Source organism: Solanum lycopersicum, chromosome 12, assembly GCF_036512215.1.
Source record: "Solanum lycopersicum chromosome 12, SLM_r2.1".
NCBI lineage: Eukaryota > Viridiplantae > Streptophyta > Magnoliopsida > Solanales > Solanaceae > Solanum > Solanum lycopersicum.
The window spans coordinates 59,097,595-59,125,196 of NC_090811.1; the positions used below are offsets into that span (position 1 = coordinate 59,097,595).

Genomic DNA, 27,602 nt, shown 5'->3' on the forward strand with positions numbered 1-27,602 from the left:
TTTATTCTGGATGCATCCTCTCCATTGGATTTTTCTTACTTTTATTATTATAATTAATAAATGAACAGGGGCTATATTCTTTACACTTATGGTGGTAACAATTTAAGGTCAGTATTTTTTTCAATTTTTGCTCTAAGCTTTCTCTTGATTTTCTTCAAAAAAAAAAATTCTAATACTATAGTTTCCTTTCTTTTATAGTCTCAACCGGGTGATTCAACTTTACATATGCTTTTACTTTAGTGTTGATATTATATTGAAAAGTTACATGTGGTAGTTTTAGTTTTGATATTGAAAAAGTTTAATGTGATAGTTAATGACTTTTTTTTTCTAACTAATATTTTTTAGTTTTATACTTTATTTGATCAAAATAACAACAATGAATAAATAGCTAACAACATATTGGAAAGGTGGAACAATTTTCAAAGGTTGTTATGTGTAAAATGCAGTTACGATTATGGCAAATCAAGATTCTACCAGTGTGAACATGCCTTTTAAAAAAATAAGTGTCTTTCTATTGGTTTTGAGTTTTTCTATTTTGTTGTATGTTCCTGTGTGAAAGAATAGTTGGACTTGGAAACTCTCTACTCTGCGAATTTATTTTTTTCTATAGAAGAATATTAGGCTCAAAGAATATGCCATGTTTCGTTAAAGTTTCTCTCTATCTCATTAATGTTGATAAACTTAATAAATTGTATCCGTGAAGCGGTTCTTGTTTCTGAATCTGATAGACTTCTATGGCATGTTCAAATTTGTCTGATATAATCTTGATATTGCTATTTTTCTATATTTAAATTGTGGAGGAGAAGATAGAAATTTTGTCTTTTCTTGTTTAGACCTTGCCTAAGTACCTTGGAATTCTATTTCTTCATAATTGACTTACGAAGGGTAGTTGGTATATTTTTAATGGTATTAAAAAGAAGAAAAGAATTGTTTTTTTTTTTCATTCTTCAAGTAGTTACAGAAGGCAAATCCTTAATCTAACTCACCTAAATTTACACAATCATGATATTAGTTGAATGTGCTATTCAACACTAATCACAAATTATCATATATTCATTGTTTTTATTGTTGATAAAGGAAAAGATACATTCTATTTGAAGAAGCATTGTTGTACTATATGCTCTCCATGTCCTTGCTATATAGTTACATATATATTTCATTATTTTCTTATCAAGATCAACAAACACATGACAAAGGGAATAAGTGACGACCGTTGAGATTGTGATACGCCACCGAGGAACCAAAACAAGATATAGCACCTAAGCAGGTCGGAATTTTTTTTAGCAATTAAGGTACAATATATCAATACTATTCTTTTTTCTCTTTTATATTATGAGGGTAAATGTGATGCACAATTTTTCAACTCTAACAATTAATAAACCATCATCGACTGACAATGTTACGACTTTTCCACATTATTTTGGTCTATCCAAGACCAGTGTAGAAATAGAGTGATTGAAACAGAGTATAAAAATAAAGTAGAAAGTATATAAAAAAATTCCAATTATTAGGTTATCTAAGAACTTTGAGAAAGTGATCTCTGAAAATTTTAGCAGGAGACTTTCAGTAAAAATGTCGAAGCAAAATATTTTCATTTTATTTTGAAGATATGGTTCTTGATTTGATTGATAGTTTTTGACATTGTAGAGCTATAGAGTAATGAGTTGCTAGATGAATTGTAGAGGCAAAACTTCTATCTTCTCCTCCACAGCTAAAGTATAGAAAAATAGCAATACCAAGATTAAATCAGACAAATTTGAACATGCCATAGAAGTCTATCAGATTCAAAAACAAGAACCACTTCACGGATACAATTTATTAAGTTTATCAACATTCATGAGATAGAGAGAAGCTTTAACGAAACATGGCATATTCTTTAAGCCTAATATTCTTCTATTCAAAAAAATTAAAAAGTTAATGTGCAGAGTAGAGAGTCACCAACTATTCTTTCACACAGGCACATACAACAGAATAGAAAAATTGAAAACGAATAGAAAAACACCTTTTTTTAAAAGGCATGTTCACACTGGTAGAATCTTGATTTTTTATAGTCATAACTGCATTTTACACATAACAACTTTGAAACTCTTCCACCTTTTCAATATGTTGTTAGCTATTTATTCATTGTTGTTATTTTGATCAAATTAAGTATAAAACTAAAAAGCATTAGTTAGAAAAAAAAGGCAATAACTACCACATTAACTTTTTCGATATCAAAATTAAAACTACCACATTTAACTTTTCAATATAATATCAACACTAAAATAAAAGCATATGTAAAGTTGAATCACCCAGTTGAGACTATAAAAGAAAGAAAATCATAGTATTAGATTTTTTTTTTTTTGCAGAGAATCAAGAGAAAGCTTAGAGCAAAAATTGAGAAAAATACTAACCTGAAATTGTTACCACCATTAGTGTGAAGAATATAGTCTTAGTTCATTTATTAATTATAATGATAGAATTAAGAAAAATCCAATGAAGAGGATGCATTCAGAATAAAGTTGAGTATGTGGTAATAAAATGATCTTGGTGTATTGAGTGACACGTGTAGCAAGAAATATAGATATTTGATGAAGTTAAATGATTGATTTACCCTTGGTTGTCATTGCTCTTCACTCTTCTATATAATAGAAATATATTTCATTATTTTCTTATCAAGATCAACAAACACATACAAAGAGAATAAGTTACGACTGTTGAGATTGTGATACGCCACCCGAGGAACCAAAACAAGATATAGCACCTAAGCAGGTCGGGACAAATTTTAGCAATTAAGGTACAATATATCAATACCATTCTTTTTTCTCTTTTATATTATGAGGGTAAATGTGCTGCACAACTTTTCAACTCTAACAATTAATAAATCATCATTAACTTACAATGTTACGACTTTTCAATATTATTTTGGTCTATCCAAGATCAGTGTAGAAATAGAGTGATTGAAACAGAGTATAAAAATAAAGTAGAAAGTGTATAAAAAGATTCCAATTATTAGGTTATCTATGAACTTTGAGAAAGTGATCTCTAAAAATTCTAGCAGGAGACTTCTAGTAAAAATGTCGAAGCAAGATATTTTCATTTCATTTTGAAGATATGGTTCTTGATTTGATTGATAGTTTTTGACATTGTAGAGCTATATAGTAATGAGTTGATAGAGGAATTGTAAAGATAACTTCAAACTCTTTGGATGATTTTATATTTATGGATAATACATTCGTATAATTTTAAGTCTATTTAGTGCTTGAAAGATCTTAGATTACTGATTCTTATTCAACTTGTATGAAATTTATAGTTATGAGTAATACTTTCGTACAACTTTAATTTTAATTTTAAAATAAATTAAGATGCAATTTCTAAATTAATATTTTGATTAAATTAATTACCTAAGTTGCTAATTTGTCGATATTAACTTTTGGGTACATTTTCTCTTACTAATTTGTTAGATTTCCTATAAAATATAATGTGGCTCTTCAAAGTGTTGACAAAAATTGAGATTAGTGAACAAGTCAAATGATAGTTAAGCACTTTGTGACAAGTCTCATGGTGCAGTAACATAACTTTTTTGTGGGCATTTGCTTGGCATGATTTTTTGATAATAGTTATGCATGAAGCCTAAAATTAATAGATTAAGCTGATCTTGTGGTATTTGTTCTGTTACTTTACTATGAATTTGTCTAACTACTCTTTTATTTACTATATTCTAAACAGTTTGCACTATGTATCAATATATTATCGTACAAAGAAGAGCCTTTACCTTTTAATTTTCTTTATTTGTCTTTGCTTGAGCCATATACCGATAATTAGGGATGTATAAAAGTATTTCTAAATTTTTGGACACCGCCTTATTATTTTAATGAAGTAATGTGATATCCATTATGGAGTGTGAGTCAATTCTTTTGATGAACAAAAAGATCAATATTTGTATACTTAAAATCATCTATTATTACAAAAATTGCAACATGTACTGCTTCTAATTAATTTTAGCATTTCATTACAAAATTGATGATTGCCTAAAATCTTTTCTTTAAATGATCTTATTCATGAGGATGTTCTAATTGAACATATGCTTGACATCATCATTTGATAGAAGAATGTTAAGTGTGTGCACCTTAAAGGGCTGATAATCACATATGCGGGCTGGAGAAAACATCAAATGATGATTCTTTAAATTAGCTAAACAAAGACCAAATCAAATTGATTTAATATGTATGTACCTTCTATTTTATAATTCTTTGATATTCATTTTTTGCTTTTCTTGCTTGTAGTTTATCCCAAGCTGATTGTTATAACTCTTGGTCATAGAAAATAATTTCGTACATTTTTGTGATAGATTTGTTTTTTGATAGAGAAGTAAAACAACGTATGGAATTTTCAATCATAGAAAGCTCAATAAGATCGAGCCTGAGATGATTGATATTCCAAGAATGATCGACGAAGATGATTTCATTTTAGGAGAGGTCAATTTATCTATTTCGCATATTTACACGAGAATTAAATGTTCTGTCAATGTTGACGTATGCATTTAATCAAGTATAGTTTCTATTTTTCTATGAAAATATTTGAAAAATTATCTAGATAGACAACTTGTTTTGTCAGAACGATTCGATCTTATTGAAGGAATTTCTATAATATGATAAACAATAGAAATAAGATGTAATTAGGTCTTTACATTATGAGATTTATGTAAAAATTTTAAAAATTTATATCAAAATTAAGTATATTGGGCCCGTGCTTAGCACGGACCGTACCTATCTAGTATTTTCCTTGAGTTTTGAAGGGAAGTCATTTTTCTTAAATTTGAGAAAAATGAGTTGATTTGGAATACATTTAACATTTTACCTAACCAAACATGAGAAAATTGGAAAAAAAATTCCGAAAAATATTTTTCTTCATACCAAACACACCATTGATCTTGTTACTGCTAAAAAGTCATCCTTCTTGTGAGGTGCGTTCATTAAAAAAAAGGTACCATAGTGATTAGATGTTAACCGATACACCTTTCGACGATTTTTAATTATGTTGTCAATTCAATCAATATTTTATAGGTTGTCTAGAGGATTAGTAAAATTGATATCCAATAGGCTAAACCATTAAGCCAATTATCCGCCTGATCTGTCCAATAAACATCTCTAATTGTGTATGTATATATTGTAATTTTATTAATATGACTATAACTTTTTTTGAAATTTGTAACTAATAACGATAAATTTAAATTGATAAGATAAACCACAAGTAAAAGATGAAGAAACATAGCTTTATTGAACAAAATAATATGGATACAAAAATGTTTATTAAAAAATTTCTCCATGATTCAAGGCATTAGTGGTATATTTCTCGAAGAACAAAAAATGTAGGTATTAATTTTAATATGCACATTTAATTTAATTTCATAAATAATTATCATGCAAAAAAATTTCAACGTGACTTTTATATATATATATATATATATTACCCTTTTTATATAAACCAATAACAAAAGGACTAACATGGCATTAACTCATTGTACCGTAAGCATTAGGTGTTTGTACGTTTTTACAAGTATCATTCTGGCCCTCTTTTATTGGTCATTCAACACGTGGTTCTATATCAATTTGCATGTCTACCGTCCTATTACCTTCATTATCAGACGAATACAAAGTAAACCATCACATTGTTCTCACATTCTTCAAGCTTCAAAGTTCAAACTGGTAGGTTTTTAATTTTCTTTTGTTGTTTTATGCAATTGTTTCATCTCTTTTCTCTAATTTGATTTTTTTTGTTATCTCTTTTCTCTAATTTGATTTTTTTGTTTTCTTTTACTGAAATTTCGAGATTTTACTACTCTGAATCTCCTGCACAAGCGTCGAATTGGTAAGTTTTTTTGTTTTCCCTTTGTTGTGTTCATCCATTTGTTTTCTTTTAATGCAATTGTTTGTTCATTGTTCATTATACTTTCATGAATCATCTCTTCTCTCTGGTTTGTTTTATATTTTCTTCATCTTCTGTAATTTCTGGATTTTACTTCTCTGAAATCTTCTCTTTCTTAGTTTCGTAATTTCTGGTTAAATGGTGGGTTTGCTAATGTGTTATTATTCTGGAATCTCTAGATTTTACGAATCTTCTGCACAAGCGTCAAATTGGTAAGTTTTCGTTTTCCTTTTGTTATGTTCATCCATTTGTTTTCATTGTTCATTATACTTTCCCTTCTCTCTGGTTTGTTTTATTTTATCTTCTTTTTCTGAATTTTACTTCTCTGAAATATCTTTTCTTAGTTTTGCGATTTCTGGTTAAATGGTGGGTTTGCTAATGTGTTGTAATGAACTTTGTCTCCTTTTTCAACACTAGGCTCATATCAATTCTAGAGTTCTAAAAACCCCCCATTTAACCTTGCATAGTGTTTTGCCATTATCAAGAGTTTACAAATTTAAAAGAACTCTAATGTTGTAGCTCTCATTATGAAGATAAACTCATACGGCGCCCAGATTGAATATTGAAGGAATAACCAATGACACTCTGAATTAGACTTGTAAAGTCCAAGCTGTTGACAAGAGTCGTGGTAGATGATACGCTCAAATTATACTTCCCTAAAGAAGTATAAGGCTTGTATCAAGTAAGGAATCCAATTGTTAGGTTGAGGTTGATCCCACGAGGAAAATGATTTAGACTTAACTTCAGTCTACAATTACATCTATTTAGTCAAGTCCTTTAAAAAATAATTAATTAAAGGGGGAGTTTTGTGTAACAAAAATGTTTAATTATTTTTAAGTAAGACAAATATCAAGTTTACAACTTTGATTTTTATCAAGTGATGAGAGAAATTAAGGTGTAAGTGTTCCCCATAGGTTCATATACGGTAATCCTAGCTATAGCAATTCTTTCCTAGCGTCTTACATGCAATGTGGTAAGTTATGTATCCCTAATTCCTTGGTCCGGCAACTAGAGAATTTCACTCCGTACCTTGGTCCGGCTACGTGTGTCTACTTTACTAAACCTTACCTTTACTTTATATTAAGCATCATATTCAATGTTTGACTAAGTTACTACTTCACACCAATTGAAACTAGCCTATTAGATAGTGTATACTAAATTTATGTTGATAATTCCTTTCCTATCAACTACTTCCTTGGTTTGGCAAGTAGGAATAGGGCAAGTTCTAACGCGTGCACTCGTTAAAAAAACTTCTAAACGAAAGAATTATCAATACATGCAAGAAACTATTCTAGAATTATTATTTAGCTAATTTTACTTTGTTAATAACCCATGGTTCCCACAACCCTAGTTGTGGATTTAGTTACCCATGCTTAGACACAATTCATGGTTGTTAAATAAGAATTCATGTACTTACTTTGACAAGTTTAAATAAAATCCAGAAATAACACTTGAATTAACAAAAATATCTTGAGAATCGATTCTTGAGACTTGAAATAATTCCCAAATTCCAAAGTTCAACTTCCAATAGCAAGATTATGAAAAATAACGAAAAGTCTAACCCAAAAAATGAGGTTTTTAACCATCTTTATAATAATGAAGTCCTAAAATAAAAGGAGTTCTATATAGGGAAAAATCTGTCAAAAACGCGTCTTAAGTCGACGACCCAACTGACGGTCCGTCGATGGAACGACGACCCAACTGACGGTTCGTCGATGGAACAACGGTGGAACACAAAACACAGTCAAGTTTAGAACTGCAGAACTGAACGACGGGTACTCTCGACAGTCTGTCAATGCAACAATGGTCTATCGGTGGCCACTTAGCAACTTTTAGAAGTTAAATATATGAGACAAAGGTTCTTTTAAAAAAAGACGGATGTGTAGGATGGTCCGTCGATCAATCGATTGACTGTAGGTCACTTACGTTGTTGGACACTTAGACAAAATTTAGAAAGCTTCTGAGACAAAGGTTCTGTTAGAAATAACAGACGTGCAGGACGGTCCGTCGGTTGGACTCTTAGAAAATTTTTAGATAGCTTTAGAGACAAGGTTCTGACGGTCCGTTAGGTCACTTCCGTCGGTGGGCACTTAGACAAAATTTTAAAACCTATAGCAAAAAGGGTTCTGTTACAGACAACGGACGTGGGAGACGGTGCGTCGATCAATCGATGAACTATACACCACATCCTCGTTCCAGAGTTAGACTAAATCGGAGTGTAGCCATAGACGGGGTCTCGTACTATCGGTCAGAGACAATTTGGTAAGCCATTGTGGGTACCCCCTAAAGAACAATTTTTAAGCAAATTACGCACACCATGTTCATATAGCAAAGTTCATTTCGACACTAAAACTCCCAACCCATTCACTTCCCATCATTCTAAGGGACTAGGGACCCAATTTTAACAAATTAATCATGTTGTTTTGTCCCGAAGTCAAGACCCACATACATTTTTTTATCATTTTCGCATGCAAATGAAAGAGTATTCATTGAGTGGATGAGAATGATACACCTGTATGGTGTTGGTGGAGTAAATGGGAGGATGAAGTTTGCAAGAACACCGAGCCTGCCTTCGAACAACGATCGGAAAGATGGAAGAAAAGGATGGGAGTTTGGAGACTGAGGGTTTTGGAAATGTGGAGATGGTGAGAGAATAAAAAATTTAGAGAGGATTAATGGGTAAATTAACGTGTGAGTGAGTATGGGAGTAAGGGAATATGGGCAGAAAAACGGTTGGCGGGGGAGGGGGGGATTTGAAAAGGTGGGACGTAACTAAAAAGTTTAAAATCATTTTTATAGTCGGCCGGGTCAGGTCGGGTCCTTGGATCTGGGGAACTTACGATTCCCCATCGACGGACCGTAAGTCAATCGACGGTACATAGATTGCTTCGTCGAGTGTGTCCTAACTTAGACAATATTGGAAAACAAACCTAGGTTTCTACGAACCCCATCGACGGTCCATAGACAGGAAAACGGCCCGTCAATTGGTCTGTCGATCATTGCACCAGACCAATTTCTGTAGATTTCTAGTGATTTGATCCCTGCTCATTTAGCACCCAATAATCCATTCTTTTTGTATTTTTTGTGCACTTTTTAGACACGGACCCTAGTCTACTCTCTAGCCAACACTTCTAAAAGAAAATCCACACATGACATTAAGTAAAAATAGAAATAGTGCAACTACTCATATAAAGTCAAGAAAAAACTATTATTCGCTAGAGGATACATATTGGGTTGCCTTCCAATCAACACTTGATTTAACATCGGGGCACGACGCAAGACTCTTGATTACTCAGACTTCATCAAGATGGTATGCCTCAACCACTTCATTCGCATTTTTCGCATGCACAAGGAGATTTTGATCCTTTGCCCATTTACATTGAACCGTGCACCCTCCTTGTTGTCCAACTCGGCCGCACCATGAGGGAACACTTGAATGATCAAGAATGGACCTGTCCATTTGGACTTGAGTTTGCCTGGAAACAATTGCAACCTAGAGTTAAACGAAATCACCAAATTCCCTACCACAAAGTCGCACTTCTCAATCTTTTGGTCATGGTACTTCTTCATCTTTTATTTGTAGAGGGCTGAACTTTCACACACCTTCAAGAGAAACTCATCAAGCTCATTCAACCCATTTAATCTTTGTTCCGCAGCTTCATTCCAATCCATTTTTAGTTTCTTCATTGCCCACATGGCCTTATGCTCTAACTCAACCGGCAAGTGACAAGCCTTCCCATATACAAGTTGGTATGGAGACATACCTATGGGGGTCTTGTATGTTGTTCGGTAGACCCAACGAGCATCATCAAGCCTCCTTGACCAATCCGTTCTACTAGCATTCACCGTTTTCGCCAGAATCTGCTTGATTTGTCTGTTTGGCACCTCAACTTGCCCACCAATCTGAGGATGGTAAGTAGTGGCTACATTGTGGTGAACCCCATATTTCTCCAATAACCCTTTGAACAACTTGTTGAAAAAGTGTGATCCCCCATCACTAATAATGGCCCTCGGGGTGCCAAATCTAGAAAATATGTTCTTTTTCAAGAACGCGGTGACACTCTTCCCTTCATTGTTTGCAAGTTCTATGGCTTCCACCCATTTTGATACATAAACAACCGCCACAAGAATATACTTCATCCCATTAGAACTCATAAAAGGGCCCATAAAGTCAATGCCCCACACATCAAACAAAAATTAAAAAAATGGGATTTAAAGGGAGCTTTTGCCTTCTAGAAATACCTCCATCTCTTTGACACCTATCACATGCCTTGACAAACTCATGAGCATCTAGGTGGATGGTTGGACAATAGTAGCCATATTGCAAGATTATATGGGCAGTCTGGATGCCACTATGATGCCCACCCACAGGCGAGGAGTGACATGCCTCCAAAACACTCAACATCTCAACTTCCGGCACACACCGACGAATAAGACCATCAGCACAACTTCTATATAAATGTGGATCATCCCAAAAGAAATTTTTCACATCATGCATGAACTTTTTCCTTTGATGAAAGGACAAGTCCAATGGTACTATGTCACTAGCCAAATAATTCACAAAATCGGCGAACCATGGAATCAAGTCATGGGAAGCGACTAAAACATGCTCATTAGGGAAAGTATCATCAATTTCAACCTTTTCACCCAAATCTCGCATAGCTTCATCCTCTAATCGGGACAAGTATCAGCAACTTGATTTTCGGTCCCTAATCTATCTTTCACTTCAAAGTCAAATTATTGCAACAGTAATTTCCACCTAATCAAACTTGCCTTCGCATCCTTCTTTGCCATCAAATATCTCAAAGAAAAATGATTAGTATGCACTATGACTCTCGTGCTAAGCAAATAGGAGCGAAATTTCTTGAACGCAAAAACCACCGCAAAGAACTCTTGTTCAGTCACTGTATAACTCTTTTGAGATTCATTAAGGGCCTTACTGGTATAATAAATGGGGTGAAGGATTTCATCCCTTCTTTTCCCAATACTACACCAAGAGCAACCCCATTAGCATCACACATCACCTCAAATGGTTTGCTCCAATCCCGCAAAATTATAATAGGCGCATACACCAACTTCTCCTTCAACTCTCCAAATGCCTACAGAAGTATTCATCAAAATAGAATTTACTCTTTCTCAAGTAACTTGCACAGAGCACGTGCAATTTTGAAAAATTCTTGATGAACCTCCGGTAGAAGCCTGCATGCCCAAGAAAACTCCTCACACCTTTTACAGAGATGGGTGGAGAAAGTCTTTCTATCACCTTAACTCTGGCTCAATCAACCTCTATACCCTTCTCTTAAGATGCGATGGCCCCATACAATACCCTATTTCACCATGAAGTGACATTTATCCCAATTTAGCATAAGGTTACAATTTTCACACCTCTTGAGAACTTCAGCCATAGTGACATAAATAATGATCAAACGAGTCACCAACAACAGAAAATCATCCATAAAAACCTCAATGGTGTCCTTCACCATATCAGAGAATATAGACATCATAATCTCTGAAAAGTAGCCGATGCATTACACAACCCAAAGGGCATCCTCTTGAACGCAAAAGTTCCATAAGGACAAGTAAAGGTGGTTTTCTCTTGATCTTCTGTTGCAATAGAGATTTGGTTATAACCCTAATAACCATCAAGAAAACAATAGCACCCATTTCTTGCAAATCTATCCAATATTTGATAAATGAAGGACCAAGGGAAATGGTCCTTCTCAGTCCATGCATTCAATTTCTGGTAATCCACACACACTCTTTATCCGGTCACCGGCCTCATTGGAACAAACTCATTTTTCTCATTAGGGACCACAATCGTTCCTCCTTTCTTAGGCACACACTGAACATGTCATACCCAACTACTATCAGCGATCGGATATATGACTCCGACATCCAACCACTTAATAATATCCTTCTTCACTACCTCTTGCATATGTGGATTTAACCATCTTTGATGCTTTATACTTGGCTTATGATTGGGCATGAGTTGGATTTTGTGTGAATAAATACCGGGTGGAATCCCAATAATGTCCGGAATAGTCCAACCAATGGCTCGTTTGAACCTCTTCAACACCTCTACAAGACACTCCACTTGCTCCACATTTAAATCTGAAGCAATGATTACCGGCAAAGTGTCACCTTTTCCCAAGAAAACATACCTCAAATGAGGTGGTAGAAACTTAAGCTTCAATTTTGGGGCCTCCTCAATAGATGATTTCATGGGTGGAGACTCGCGATATTTCATATCTAAATCCAATTTCTTTGGTTTGAAGCAAACATCACCTCTATCAAGTGCCGCAACCAACGATCCATACTCTTCAATGCAATCACTCTCAAAATTCATAATCACTGCCGGTAAAGCCTCAACACCAAGACGCTATTCTATTTGTACCTCGGACGAACTCTTAACCTTGTAGGATATCACAGATACCAATTGGAGCTCACCACTCCGCCTCATGGACCTAGAAATGTTGAAAGTTGTTTCTTCATTGTTCAATAGAAACTTCATCTGCCCTTTCTCCAGTCAACTAAGGCACGACAGGTAGCAAGGAACAACCTCCCAATAATAATAGGCACCTCAAAGTCCACCTCACAACCAAGAATCACAAAATCAGCGGGAAAAATAAATGACTCCACTTTCACTAGCACATCTTAGAAAATCCCAATAGGCCTCTTCACCGTTCGATCGATCATCAATAGCTGCATCGCAGTGGGTTTTGGGTCACGCAAACCCAACTTCTTGTAAATGGAGAGAGACATGAGATTTATGCTTGTCCCAAGATCACATAATGCTTTAGCAAAGTGTAACAACCCGATTGTACATGGAATAGTGAAAGCGCTCAAATCTTCTTTCTTTTGCACAAGAGACCTTGTAGCAATAACACTACAATGTTGCATCGATCATCATCCTCAAAACTGACCGATCTTTTCTTAGTGACCATATCTTTCATTAACTTGGCGTAACCGAGCATTTGTTCAAGAGCTTCTATCAAAGGGACATTGATGGAAAGTTGTTTCAATATAGTAATAAAACACCAATATTTACCATCATCGGTCTTTTTCATCAATCTTTGTGAGAATGGAGGTGGTGGTCTAGGAATGGGAGTCACCTTTTGGGGTATCTCAGCTTCTTTATCCGATTTATCTATCGACTCACCACTAACTTCCTCTACCACATCATCTTTTCTTCTCCTCTCATATTCTACGCCAGATGGCATAGGTGGGTGAATGGTTTGCTTACCCCCTCGAGTGGTGATGCCATACAATGTCCATCATTTTTTGGATTATGGATGGTATTGCTAGGAAGAGTACCCGGTTGGCGTGGGTTGACAGTAGAAGACAATAGGTTCATTTACAACTCAAGATGCTTTATTGAGATTGTATGTCCATCCATCTTTTGGCCAATATTAGCTAAATAACCTCTCAACTTTTTGGCGTGCTTATCACTAGCATCAAACTTCATCATCATCTTCTGCAACATATCCTCAACTCGCGCCATACTACCTCCACCATCCCTAGAAGCAACTTCCCGATTTTGAGGTGGAACATAGGTCCCACTCCGATCATTTCTATTACCATAGTTACCCCAGTTGAAGTTGTTTTGGCGGTTATAGTTGCCATCTCGAACATAGTGACCCTCTCGGTTGTAATTCTCATAGTTCTGACCTTGATTTCCTTGACCTTGGTGCCGATTCTACTGATTGGAGCCTTGGGAATCCGGTCGGAAACCCCCCGTCTGCTCATTCACTACATAAGAGTCTTCCTCATAGTAAAATTCATCTACCGACGGTGGTGGCTTAGTCAATTAATTCATCGCATTCACTTTCTTTGCACCCCAGTGACATGTTTCAATACGAACCCAAGCTCAGTTATCATTTGAGCTATTTCTTCACGAATCTCATCTGCGTCTGTGTTGTGAGTAGCTTCCACTACAAAGGTGTTTCACCAAGTGTCTTCCTAGCGCTCCAAGACTTGTTTTTTTTGGGAAATTTTTTCCAATTTTTCCGCTATCTCTGCATAAATGCACTCACCATAAGAAACACCCTCAATAGTGTCGAATACCGCCTTATTGTTATCATCTTGCCCCCTATAGAAGTAATCTTTTAACAATTCATCATCAATGCGGTGGTTTGGGATACTTCTCAGAAATGAGGTGAACCTATCCTAAAAACTAGTTACCGACTCCCCAGGCATTGCCACAAAGTTGTTCACTCTATCTTTGTGGATAAGATATTTAGAAACCGTGTAATACCTTTCTAGGAACACATCTCTCAACTGCTCCCAAGTATAGATCGAATTATAAGGCAACTCAGTAAATCAAATTTTGGCCTTTCCCGTCAATGAGAGAGGGAATACCCTTAATCTAATGATATCCATGTCCAAGTCCGGCCTCCCTACACAACTCTTTCACACCGAACTCATTTTTGCTATGTGAGCATGTGGATCCTCAGATGGTAGCCCCGAAAACAAACCTCTAGCGGTGAGCATCTGCATCAAGCTACTACTTACCACAAATGAATGACCTTATGGTAGAGGAGTAAGGACAAGAGGTCCATCATCGACGATGTTAACATTGCCCCTATAATACTCTTGAGGGCGTGGGGCAGGAGGTTGTCTCCTCAAAGCGCCCTCATTAGGGTTTTACACGATCACTTGGTTATAAGCATCAATCGGTGGAGGAAGTTGATGGTTGATCCCATCACCAATATTATTAGGATTGTGTGGCTCGTTCATTCTGCAGAGTGTACGGTTCAATTCTGGATCAAATGGAAGCACTGTTTTGCCTCGACTCCATGTACTTGGCATACACTAAAGCTAGACCTCAATACACAAAAATAAAGAAAAAAGTAAAATTAGGAAATTAATGACTAAAATTCGTTAATTGCACTTAAAGTTAATCTAAAAGCCATGTTCCCCGACAGTGGCGCCAAAATTGTATACGCTCAAATTATACTTAGCTAGAGAAGTATAAGCGGTCGTATCAAGTAAAGAACCCAATTGTTAGGTTGGGGTCGATCCCACTTGGAAAATAGTTTAGACTTAACTTCAACCTATGATTACGTCTATTTAGTCAAGTCCTTTCCGAAAATAATTAATTAAGGGGGGGGGGGGTTGTGTAACAAAAATGTTTAATTATTTCTAAGTAAGGCAAATAGCAAGTTTATAACTTTGGTTTTTATCAAGTGATGAGAGAAACTAAGGCGTAAGTGTTCCCATAGGTTCATAACACGGTAATCCTAGCTATAACAATTCCTAGTGTCTTGCATGCAAAGTGGTAAGTTATGTATCCCTAATTCCTTGCTCCGGCAACTAGAGAATTTCACTCCGTACCTTGGTCCGACTACGTGTGTCTACTTTACTAAACCTTACCTTTATCTCATATTAAGCATCATATTCAATGTTTGGCTAAGTTACTACTTCGCACCAATTGAAACTAGCCTATTAGATAGTGTATACTAAATCTATGTTGATAATTCTTTTCCTATCAACTACTTCTTTGGACCCGCAAGTAGGAATAGGGCAAGTTCTAATGCGTGCACTCATTAAAAAGACTTCTAAACAAAAGAATTATCAATACATGCAAGAAACTATTCTAGAATTATTATTTAGATAGTTTTACTTTGTTAATTACCCATGGTTCCCACAACCCTAGTTTGTGGATTTAGTTACCCATGCAGAGAAATACACAATTCATGGTTGTTAAACATAAGAACTCATGTACTTGCTTTGACAAGTTTGAAGAAAATCCATAAATAAAACTTGAATTAATGAAAATATCTTGACAATCAATTCCGAAAACTTGAAGTAATTCCCAAAATCCAAAGTTCAACTTCCAATAGCAAGAGTATGAAAAAAAAAGACTAACCCCAAAAACGATGTTTTTAACCCTTTTTATAATAATGAAGTCCTAAAATAAAAGGAGTTCTAGAAAAGGAAAAATCTGTCCAAAACGCGTCTTCAATTGATGACCCAACTAATGGTCCGTCGATGGACAGATGGACCATCAACTGCCTCAGTCGGTCCACACCTAGAATCTTTTTCAGCCTCCACTTTTGCATCCTTTCCGTTACAATCGACGGACCAACATCACAGTCCGTCGTTGGACTTATGGTCCGTCGATGCCTCTGTTCCTCCATAGTGATTTCTTCATGTCGGGTACTAGGAGTACTTTCTGTTACAATCAACAGTTTGCCAAGACGGTCCGTCGATCAGTTGACAGACCATCGATCCTTCTGTAGCCCCACACTTAGTCAGAATTCCCTGATTTTATTTCAGCAGCTTGAACCTCCAGTCGACGATCACCACTACGGACCGTCGATAGGTCGACGCGCTGTCGATGGTTCCGTAGGTCATCATTTTGCACTGATTTCAACACATTTTTCTGCTTTTGCATTTTGGACAGTTTTCCTGTAAACACAGATAAAAATAAATTAGAGTTACTACAAAAAGGTCTTAGACAAACACTAAACTTAAGGAAAAAGCATTGAAAGTACCGTGAAATCACGGTACATCAGGAGACTAAGTTTGGACAAGAAATACTGATTTCAAAATCTAATTTTGGAAAGCGAGCAGGTCCTCTCGCTTATTATTGTTATCGCTCATCTTCTAGACATAATTATATGATTTAACTGTATCTCACAAGTTTCACTGACTTTACAGGAACAACAAATTAGGAAAGTTGTATATGGTGATGATATTGAGTATTATGCAGACAAGCTAAAATTGTTGAATACATATATAATCTTTACTGCCAAAGTCAAAGTTTCACTACCTTCGTATCGGAAGTATATTACATAAATTCTATTGGGTGTTTGATAAAGGAAACTCTGATCGAACATATCAAACCAAATAACCATCTTGAGAGACCGTTGTTACCACCGACCAAATTAGTTACCACAATATTTGCCAATATTGCTCAACTAACTCCTGCTCCTAATGCAGAAATTGGTATATTCCTTCAACTAACAATAAGGCCGTATAATTTATGCTTCCACATGTAATGAACTCATATTTTTGTATTCCTAGCAGATGTTGTAGGAGTTGTTCTTCATTGCGGCCCTTTGCAAAATGCAGGTCTCATTCAAAATAGGTGTCACGAGGTTACTATATTTGATGATCAGTAAGTACACCGTTCTGTTTGGTATTTATGTTTTCCAATTTTGACAAAATCTTATTGTAGTTTCAACAAAAAAGTGTATTCATGTATTCATCATGCTTTCAGAAAACACCAATTTCTGCTAACTTTATTGGGAAAATAGAAGGAGTTGAATTGAAATCTCAAATGGGAAAGCGTAAAGAATTCACTGTAATCCTTGCAAGGAACATTGGAATCTCTGGTTATGAAGGTATGCGTGACTACACTGTTTTTCTAAAAACTTGCTTTTCATACCAGACATCATTACACGATCATTTCTTATATACAGATTTATCCTTACAAAGGAGATTCAACTCCACGATACGCATAAATCCTACTTATCCGCATGCATTAAAATTGATCAGTTGGTATTGACTTCTTATTATACATCTTTAGCTTTGGATTGCCGTAGAAAAATATTTTACCATTTTTCCGTTTTCATAATAGGGCAACAACAAACAAAGACGTTCTTGTAGGAAATGTGTCGGGTAACTTTGCAGGATCATCCACTGCTCTAAACAAGAATCTTAATCACCAGCGAGTCATTTCTATTGCAGAACTTGCAAAAACAGCTTCAGTAAGTTTGAAAATATTTAGGTTAGCTAAAAAAATTAATTTTTAGAGTTAGATTTACATTTTTTGTTTCTCAATACAGGTTAGAGTTTTCCACATCGAGGCCGAAATATCAATATCAGCGAGTTATTTTTTATTAATATCCTTTTGCAAATGATTTAAAGGGACATAATATAAAGGAATAAAATTTTGTTTCTGAAAACATTATATCTTCTACAATAACTAAAGAAGCAAAATATGTTCACTTTAAAAGAAATATAATAGCAAATGAAGAAGATCTACTATTACAAACAATGTTGAATCCTGATCAGGGCATTTAATACAATACTTGATAGGGTATATTCAAATAAATCAGGTGTTTTTTCATTGATGGTCCAGGCGGAACTGGAAAAACATTTTTATATAAAGCTTTAATAGCAAATGTAATATCCAAAGGCTTTATAGCTTTAGCAAACAACAAGTTCTGGTGTTGCATCTTCAATTCTCCCTGGAGGTAAAACTACACCTTCAGGCTTTAAAATTTCAATTGATGTTGACAATAACTTTACTTGCAACATTAGTAAACAAAGCTCATTAACATCTCTAATTCAAGATTCAAAATTAATTATTTGGGATGAAGTCTCAATGGCCATAGATAAAATGATACAAGCTTTAGATACTATTTTAAAGGACCTTACTGGTGAACTAAATTTATTTGGTGGAAAAGTTGAATCTTTGGAGGTGAATTTAGACAAACATTGCCTGTTGTTCGCAATGGAAAAAGAGAAGACTTTGTATCTGAGAGCTTATTATTCCGATATATGGAATCAACTTGAAAAGTTGTGCTTATCCGAAAATATGAGCAAAAGAAGATTCTAATTTTTGTGAATATTTAATGCAAGTTTGGAAATGGACAAGAAATAACTGACAACAAAAAATTAAAATTTCACGTAAATTTATAATTCCTTATACAAATGAAATAGATTCCCTAAGTCAACTGTTCAGAGAAACTTATCCTGATATAAACATATTCTTTTCATACCCATCGTCTATAACATCCCGAGTTATTTTAACTACAAAAAATGACCTTGTTAACGAAATTAATGATATGCTTAAACATCAACTTCCTAAAGACGCTAAAATTTATACTGCAATTGGTGAAACTCTAGAACCAAGTGATTAATGTCAATTTGAGGATTTCTTACACACCTTAAATTCGACTAATTTGCCCCATACAAATTGACTTTAAAAAGAGACTGTCCGGTTATACTATTGCGAAGCTTAAATCCTTCAGAATGATTATGTAATGGAACACGATTAATATGTAATAATTTTAACAAGCATATTACAAGTGCTACTATTGCCAGCGGTGACTATAAAAATACACATGTATTTATTTTGAGAATACCATTATTAGCATCAGCAGATGAAAAATTACCTATTGCTTTTAAAGGAACACGGTTCCCAATTCGATTATGTTTTGCAATGACAACAAACAAATCTCAAGGTCAAACATTAGATTTCGTAAGAATCTATTTGCGCGAACCAGTTTTTTTCACATGGTCAACTTTATGTTGCTTTTTCCAGAACTAAAACTTTTAAAAATGTCAAAATACTAATATGTACGCCTACAATTGAACATACAAATGACCATTTCATGTATAATATAGTCTACAAAGAAATCATTCAAAAAGCATTGACCTAAATTCCTAAATAATCTATCCTTCATAAGCCAAATCTGTTGTTGCAAGCTCCATAGATCAAGAAATGCCTATGATATTCATGATTGGTGACACTTTTTTAATTAAATAGAGATTTTCTTAATGCAACTCATGCTAATATGTTTTGGGACTTTTAACCAATTGTTGATCAGCCCTTTATTTTTAATGTCTTGGTAAAATAGTGAATGCCACAATTTAGGTGATGCAAAGAGCTGCAGATGAGCCTGTTGATAAATTGTATACTTCGTCTATAATGACTGATGCCATTCTCCAGGTAAAATGACGCATCATTTCATTATGAGATTTTTCTTTATTTTGTTTTCTACCAATCTCTATATTGTTTCAGTTGCAAATGCACATTATGGCAATATAGATGTATGTCCACCTGCAAAACCTTTTTTCAATTTCAACCTCAAGATAACAATCTTATGGCTATAGGAATGGATGACCCCTCCATCCAAATATGTAATGTCCAAGTTCAATAGGTTGAACTATTCACACATTTATTTCATTCTTTGATTTTCAGAATATTATTAATTTAGTATTTTCTTTAAATGTGTTGACATCAACTATGATCCCTTTGTGTAGGTACAATGAGTGGACTTACTTTTTTGAATTCTATCAACATGCTTATATGTGAAAGTGGATAATCTCAAGTGAATTAATTTGATATAAATGTATTTCGACAGATACCTTACTGAATTGAAATATATAGTTATTGTGTTTTCGCTGAATTTTTGGTTTCATATTGTTGATAACAATTGCTTCCTTTGATAAATAATTTCAGCACTTTGACCTTTTATCTCCCACATTCTGTTGACTTCTCATTAAGCCAAAAGACACCAATCATATCTACACATAACGTAACCTACCTATGATACATAATGTTCATTGTATATTGCTTTATACAATGGGTGTCATTTAGGTGATGCAAGGCCAACAGCTGGAGAAGATCCTGTTGATAAATCTGAAATATATCGCAGTTGTGTTTTGACTGAATTTGTGGCTTCATATTGTCGATAATAGTTGTTTCTGTTTTGGCTGAATCTGAAATAATTTTGCATGATAGTGGTGATTCATGTCAATCCATTAGAAGGGTACTAAAGATTTTGCTAAATATACCAACTGTTTTAAGCCCTTATACTTTTCAAGCAGATCAGACGTTGAACATCACAACCCATAGGCTTTGAAGAAGATATCATACAATTCAATAGTTTGTTGACAAAATCCAACAAACAAGCAATGATGCAATTCGAACTCTGTAAGTCACTGGGCTATGCCATTGTGTATGTTCTTATGGTTACTATCAATTTTTTATCCTCCTTGAAAATACACTATGTTTTTTTGCAGGTATGTTGCAAATATTGTCGTTGTCAATGTTAATGTAGTGCTTTTGGTTAGTACATTAAGTGAGATTCTACAAACAATGCATCATTATCTTTTATAAGGAAATCTAAAATGTACTTCCATGTATAGGTGTAAAACTAGAGATTTTGTGAATTGTGATAATCTTGTGTGAGTTATAAGTTGTTATACAATTTCTACGTTTGCTAGCTGTTGTCTTGCTTTTTCATAGTTGTGTATACTTAGTTCCTTCTAATATATGTGTAAATATCATCAATGATGTAGTTAGACTAATGGAATGGTGCTTTGTCTCACTTTTGCAAGCTTTGCACTGGCCTCTTCGATTTTTGATGTAAGTAAGATTTTGATACTTATATTTGACACAAAATCAACTTTATATTCTCAAAAGCCTAAATAAACAGCTCTTATAAATTACTAGAATAATCTTCTGCTGCTGTATTTGACAACTCTGAGTTGGATGCTAAACAACTTTGATTTCTTCTCCCATAGGTAAGCACAAATCCTTCTCTTTCTCTCGTACTGAAACTTAATTTTTTATTTTATACGTTGTACCTTTGAAAATATTGATACAGCCTTGCAGATGACACTTGCTCAGCTTTGAAGGACTTTCAACGGAATCCTCAAAACAATATCTTGCAAATTATACTTCAAAGTGAAAAAACAAAAACTTCTGACAAAACATTAGAGCATATTGGCCACACGGTTCCTAATTTCATTACTCAGGTATTGTTATCTATAATATCCAAGAAACATGGACAGGAGCTTACATATATTCTCTTAGCTTTACTAAGACAATTATATTTTTTTCGTGTTTTCGATTATCAGCTAAATTCCAAGCTGACAGAGATACAAGGATTAGGATTAAATGATATGAGGGAAAATAGCGTCGGAAAAATTTGTGACCCCTTCTCCAGTGCACCTAATTACAACTTCACACCTGATCTCTGCCCAAAGGATATTATTCCAATTGAAGAACTAAAATATTTAAGTTACAAGCTTCAATTTACTCAACATGAATAAGGATCTTTATGTCTGAAAAGTTGGAGTTTGTTTTTTCTTATGTTTGCCTGTAGGTTCTGTCAAGAGTCAAATGTTATAAAGGAAATTCTTTAGGCAATTGCGCAGGTGAAGGAAGATTCATTCAACATGCCTGATATAAATATTCCCTGATTTACTGAGCCTAAGTGAGCGCTCCAAAGTACCAGTGCATGCCATTTAGACGTTCAGAACGAATACTGTGATCATCTATGTTGTCACTCTCCATTCTCATGGTACTTTTACTACTTAAATTGATAGTAAAAGCTCACCAAGAAACATGAAAAAGGTCGACACATGTTCCATTACTCCTGAAAAGTCAAAATAATACCAAATAACTTGCCCAATGGCAGTAATTATGCAGGCTTCCTATTCGCATAGACTTCTCTGTTTTTCTTGTATCGTGTGGTATGTGAAGCCTGCTGCAGCTCCTACACCTGGACAAATAACTGGCCAAGTCCACCCCCATCAATGTAGTAGCACTGTTGCTGGATGTGGAAGAGGTGATTAGAGACCACCAGGAATGAAAGATGGCTATGGTATGTTCTTCACACAAGTATGTTTCCCTAATTTATAACATACTCGAATTTACTATTTTTTCTGATTGGTCAGGATTGTTATTTACTGGTTAGTTAGAATTACACTAACCTTCGAAAAAATGTTGTGCTTTACCTTTGAAGTTAGTAGGCCTAATTTAAGAGACAAGTTGTCTTTAATATGTCATCTTCAATGCTTAGTTATTCAAGATTCGAGTTCATTTCAGATGTGAAAACAAGGCTAGACTAGTTGCATTCATCAAGAATTTTAAGTTATCTTCAGGAGTGATTTGTTTGTTAATTGAATTTCTTTTCTAACAATGTCTTCTTTTGTTCAAGTTGTGACTTTTTCCTCTTTGTAGATTATCAAACATCTTCGAAGATGTAAGACTGATTCCATAACAAATATTTGCTCAAAGTATGTCCAGGTAGAATACAGTATATTTTCTCACGTGGAAGGGCACTAGAACTTTTCATTAGTAAGGTATAGATCTGATAACATACTCTATTCTTTCTCTTCGTGTATTTCACAGATTCAACGGACCAGACAACTAATAGATTTGAAGTTCCTATGAATTAAAAAAACTCAAAAGCAAGGAGATGACGGATGAAATTGATCTCCAATAGAGCAGTATCCATGAAAATCAAAGAAACTGCTTACTCAAACCTCTTCTCAAGTTATATTATAGTAATCATTCTGTTATAGCATTATGTGCTTTGTAGGTAATGAATGGAGTATGTTGTCAAATTTAGTATGTTATCAAATTTAGTGTAAATATGTATTATTCTGAAGAGTTGATACTTGATACTTCCTGATGTATTGAATATTCAGAAGTTTATTATATATAATAAATTTCAAAAGTAGAAAATTTTTCTAATAACTTCTTGAGCGGCCTCTTTTATCGGTTGGAATTTGGATTTATAATTGAATGAATAATCTTTACTGACAGTTTAATTATTATTTATACAAAACAAATTTATAATGTTGGACCCATGCTAGCATGGGCCTACTCATGACGAAAATAATCCTAAAATTAGGTACTTATAATTATTAAAAATACCAAATAAAAATCGAAATAACAATAAACTTTATGTTTTCGACAAATTATCAATTGGAACTAATGATATTATTTATAAATCAACAAGCACATCATTTTTTGAACTAATGATATTTATATTAAACATAAAAGTATTTAGAAAGATGCAGCAATACAAAGACATGATTATAATTTACAGATGAAAATCTTTTGTTTACAAGATTCATTTCAGAGTTCATGTCGAATCACCTTCAAAATCGCTCTCCTGTCTATCTCTATGTAGATAAATCCACTGAAGCCTTCCCCTGTCATATTTTACACACGGATCGTCTTCATAGTGCATACGGTTCAACCCACCCTTTACAGCTTCGCTAAGTTGTGAATCGGAGATTTCCTCAACGATAAATTGTGAATCCCTTGCCAAAACACAAACGTCATCTCTAGTCCCAACACCTCCGGGCAATCTAGCAGCTGCATCTCTTACTAAACAGTGAAGAGAGAAATGAGTCGGTCTATTAGACTTAAGAATATCGTGATGACGAATCCTTTTTAATGGTTTGCCTCCACGCCTTTTTAGCGGAGCTACAATAGATTTATGACCGTCAACAGCTTAATATGAGAAAACCGTTGTAAACTTAAGATTTAGAAAGGTAGAAGATTTTGAAGATGATTCGACATAAAGTCTGAAATGAATTTTGTAAACTTAAGATTTAAAAGACTCAGCTATAATTTTTAATAATGTCTCTGTATTGCTGCATCTTTCTGGATATTTTTCAAAAAAATATGTGCTTGTTGATTTACTAATGCTTGTTTGTTCCTAAAATCAAAACTTAGAATTCACTAACTTCCTCAAATGGCCACTCACTCGGGTTGATACATGTTTTGATATGCTTTATTTGAGCTTAGTGGCTAATAGAAATTATATTTCTACCTTTAAAAAGTAGGGGTAAGCTGCATACACACTATTCCCATAGATCCTACTTCTGGGGTTTCACCGGGTATGTTGTATATATCTTTAACTAAAGTTGTATTAAAGATGTTTTGTTATAATAGGGAAAAATAGTGATCTATATAGCTTCCAAATATAGTAAATAAAAACATAAAAATCATCATATAAGTTCACACGAAAAATTAGATACATCAAGTCATGTAATTTGAATTTGACTTTCTTTTTTTTGGAGGGTAGAAGAAATATTTTGTGAAGAGATTAGATGACTAACTCAGAAAATTATTCAAAATAATAATTAATACACCTTTTTAGTGAGGAGATTAGATTGACAAATTTAGAAAATTATTAAAATCCATTTATCTCTTAATGAATATACCTTTTTAGTCCTTTTAGCTTCTATCTCCATAGTCTATAAATCAAACACACACTGTGTATCTGAAAAATACTTTTTTCTACACCAAAAACTTTGAGCAAACACTTCACACTTTAAAAAGATGACAAAAAACACATCTGATGACATGCCGGAAAAGGAAGTCAATCGTGCAGCAAAGATTCTAATGCAAATGGCCAAAACCAAAACATGCACGTCATTCAATCTTGGCGAAAGGTCAAAAGAATCAAGAGCTGTGAATAGTCTTGAAGTGATTCACCCCTGTAACGAGGAAATAAAAGCTTGTTTCCGTAAAGAAGAAGCTCTAAGATACACACAACCTGAAACGACTTTCTCATACACAGCTGTTGACGGTCATAAATCTATTGTAGCTCTGCTAAAAAGGTGGAGGCAAACCATTAAAAAGGATTCGTCATCATGATATTCTTAAGTCTAATAGACCGACTCATTTCTCTATTCACTATTTAGTAAGAGATGCAACTGCTAGATTGCCCCGAGGTGTTGGAACTAGAGATGACGTTTGTGTTTTGGCAAGGGATTCACATTTTATCATTGAGGAAATCTCCGATTCTCAACTTAGCAAAGCTGTAAAAGGAGGGTTGAACCGTCTGCACTATGAAGACGATCCGTGTGTAAAATATGACAGGGGAAGGCTTCAGTGGATTTATCTACATAGAGATAAGACATGGAAGCGATTTTGAAGGTGATTCGACATGAACTCTGAAGTGAATTTTGTAAACAAAATATTTTCAGCTCTAAATTATAATCATGTCTTTGTATTGCTGCATCTTTCTAAATATTTTAATGCTTAATATAAATATTATTAGTTCAATAAATGATGTGCTTGTTGGTTTATAACTAATATCATTAGTTAATTTGTCGAAAACATTAAAAACCACAGTATAAGTTCACAAAAAAATTAGATTTATTGATCAAGTCTTTTATTTTGAATTTTGAATGTATTTTTTTTGGAGGGAGGGAAGAAACAATATTTTTAATGATGAGATTAGATTTCATTTGACTAATTTAGGAGATTATTAAAATACATTTCACCTCTTAATTAATATTCCTTTTTAAGCCCTTTGAACTTCTATAAATCAAACACATTTTATATCTAATTTCAATACATATTCTTCCTCCTCCTTTTTACCTTCAAATAAACAAAACTCTCCCTTCTTCTTCCTACATTCATCTTCGGCGCATCGCTAAAATCAGACCATCCATTAACAAAGTTACTAGAGGTTAGATTTGTCTTCTTTTTTTTTCCAAGTTTTATCATGTGTTGAAGATGCTAATAATTCTTCATAAATGTAATTTAAGGATTCAGTATTTAGCCAGTCCATCTTAATTTTGTGTGTTCACTTTGATTAAGTAATTTTTGTTGTTTATCCCAAATATTTTTCTGCATTCAATCAACCATTTTGTTAATATATCATGGAAATCATTATTTGATTTAGCTGAAACATGTTAGTACCTATTTAATAAAATTTTCCTAATATATAAATACATGATATTTTACCTAAAAATAGCTAAAAACATTTACTTTGATCTCATTTCTTTTAAGACATTTTGTTTTGAATTGACTTATATTTTGTCTTTGTCAGGACTGAATTGAAGTATTTATTAAATTTCATAATTTTTTCAGTTCTACTTAATGTTAGTATCTATCTATTTAATAAAATTTTCTTGATTTATAAATACATGATATTTTACATAAAAATATCTAAAAACATTTACTTCGATCTCATCTATCTCAATATATTTTGTTTCTAATTGACTGATATTTTGTCTTTATCAGGATTGAATCAAAGTCTTTATTAAATTTCATCATTTTTTTCAACTCTACTTAAATGTTTCTATTAGTACTCCAAAATATTTGTTTTTACACCAAATCTCGGTCAAACACATATTTATAACAAATTAAATATTTTCTTTTATAATAAATACCTTTCAGAAGGTTGGTCAAACATGCTTTACTGTTCGCTCACTTGTTCTTGAGTTCTCAAGTACATTGGTATATTTCTTTATATTTTTTCTAATTTTCAATTTTACATTTCTTTATTTTATTAGGAATATATAGAAAAATAATGGCAAAAAGCACATCTGATGATATGCCGGACAACGAAGCCAATCGGGTTGCAAAGATTCTATTGGAAATTAAAAGCAACAAATCAACCAATCTTGGCGAAAGGTCAGTGGAATCACGAGCTATCAATAGTCCTGAAACGATTTACCCCTGTAGCGAGGAAATAAGAGCTTGTTTCCGCATAGAAGAAGCTCTAAGGTACGCACAACCTAACAAGGCTTTCTCATATATAGCTGTAAATGGTAAGAAGGTTGTTGTCGCTCCACTGAAAAAGCGTGGAGGCAAACTATTCAAAAGGATTTGTCATTACGATATTCTTAAGAGCAATAAACCAACTTTTTTCACTCTCCATTGTTTGGTAAGAGATGCCGCAACTAGATTGCTAGGAGGAGTTGGGACTAGAGACGAGGTTTGTGTTTTGGCCAGGGACTCACAATTCATCGTTGAGGACATCTCCGATTCACAACTTCGCAAAGCTGTAAAGGGAGGGTTGGACCGTCTGCACTATGAAGACGATCCGTGTGTGAAATATGAGAAGGAAAGGCATCAGTGGACTTATCTACATGGAGATAGAAAGGTAGAAGATTTTGAAGATGGGTCGACATAAAGTCTGAAATGAATTTTGTAAACTTAAGATTTAAAAGACTTTCAGCTGTAATTTTTAATAATGTCTCTGTATTGCTGCATCTTTCTGAATATTTTATGTTCAAAAAAATATGTGCTTGTTGATTTACTAACGCTTGTTTGTTCCTAAAATCAAAACTTGAGAATTCACTAACTTCCTCAAATGGCCACTCACTCAGGTTGATACATGTTTTGATATGCTTTATTTGAGCTTAGTGGCTAATAGAAATTATATTTCTACCTTCAAAAAGTAGGGGTAAGC

At 34.0% G+C, this 27,602-nt stretch overlaps 1 protein-coding gene across 50 annotated transcripts; it reads left to right on the forward strand.

Annotated features, from left to right (window-relative positions):
• On the forward strand, window positions 1-23,134 carry LOC101250282 (uncharacterized). 50 transcript variants are annotated; one of them, XR_011213155.1, is made up of 19 exons: window positions 7-107; window positions 1,176-1,292; window positions 2,660-2,776; window positions 5,513-5,687; window positions 5,812-5,850; window positions 6,087-6,119; window positions 16,939-17,029; window positions 17,132-17,255; window positions 17,492-17,621; window positions 19,517-19,591; window positions 20,473-20,578; window positions 20,668-20,713; window positions 20,947-21,013; window positions 21,101-21,171; window positions 21,255-21,405; window positions 21,508-21,953; window positions 22,071-22,273; window positions 22,616-22,681; window positions 22,787-23,134. XR_011213155.1 is itself a non-coding variant. In XM_069292373.1 (12 exons), the coding sequence occupies exons 8-12, from the start codon at window positions 17,192-17,194 to the stop codon at window positions 19,688-19,690; spliced, it is 375 nt and encodes a 124-aa protein (XP_069148474.1). In that variant the 5' UTR covers window positions 1,152-1,292; window positions 2,660-2,776; window positions 5,627-5,687; window positions 5,812-5,850; window positions 6,087-6,119; window positions 16,570-16,857; window positions 16,939-17,029; window positions 17,132-17,191; the 3' UTR covers window positions 19,691-19,802. The 50 variants fall into 50 exon arrangements, 14 of the variants coding, with proteins under 14 accessions (XP_069148489.1, XP_069148488.1, XP_069148485.1 ...); XR_011213136.1 differs by adding an exon at window positions 17,334-17,412 and having other exon boundaries at window positions 1,176-1,267; window positions 5,627-5,687; window positions 19,500-19,591; window positions 21,508-22,256; XR_011213131.1 differs by adding an exon at window positions 17,334-17,412 and having other exon boundaries at window positions 9-107; window positions 5,627-5,687; window positions 19,500-19,591; window positions 21,508-22,256.
• The last annotated feature ends 4,468 nt before the right edge of the window (window positions 23,135-27,602 follow it).

What these genes read in the sequence shown, in the direction of transcription:
- LOC101250282 (XM_069292373.1), top strand. Translation starts at nt 17,192, where the DNA reads ATGGGAAAGCGTAAAGAATTCACTGTAATCCTTGCAAGGAACATTGGA. An exon ending in GCATTAAAATTGATCAGTTG is followed by an intron (nt 17,413 to 17,491) that starts GTATTGACTTCT and finishes TTTTCATAATAG; the next exon opens with GGCAACAACAAACAAAGACG. An exon ending in TGACTGATGCCATTCTCCAG is followed by an intron (nt 19,592 to 19,663) that starts GTAAAATGACGC and finishes ATATTGTTTCAG; the next exon opens with TTGCAAATGCACATTATGGC.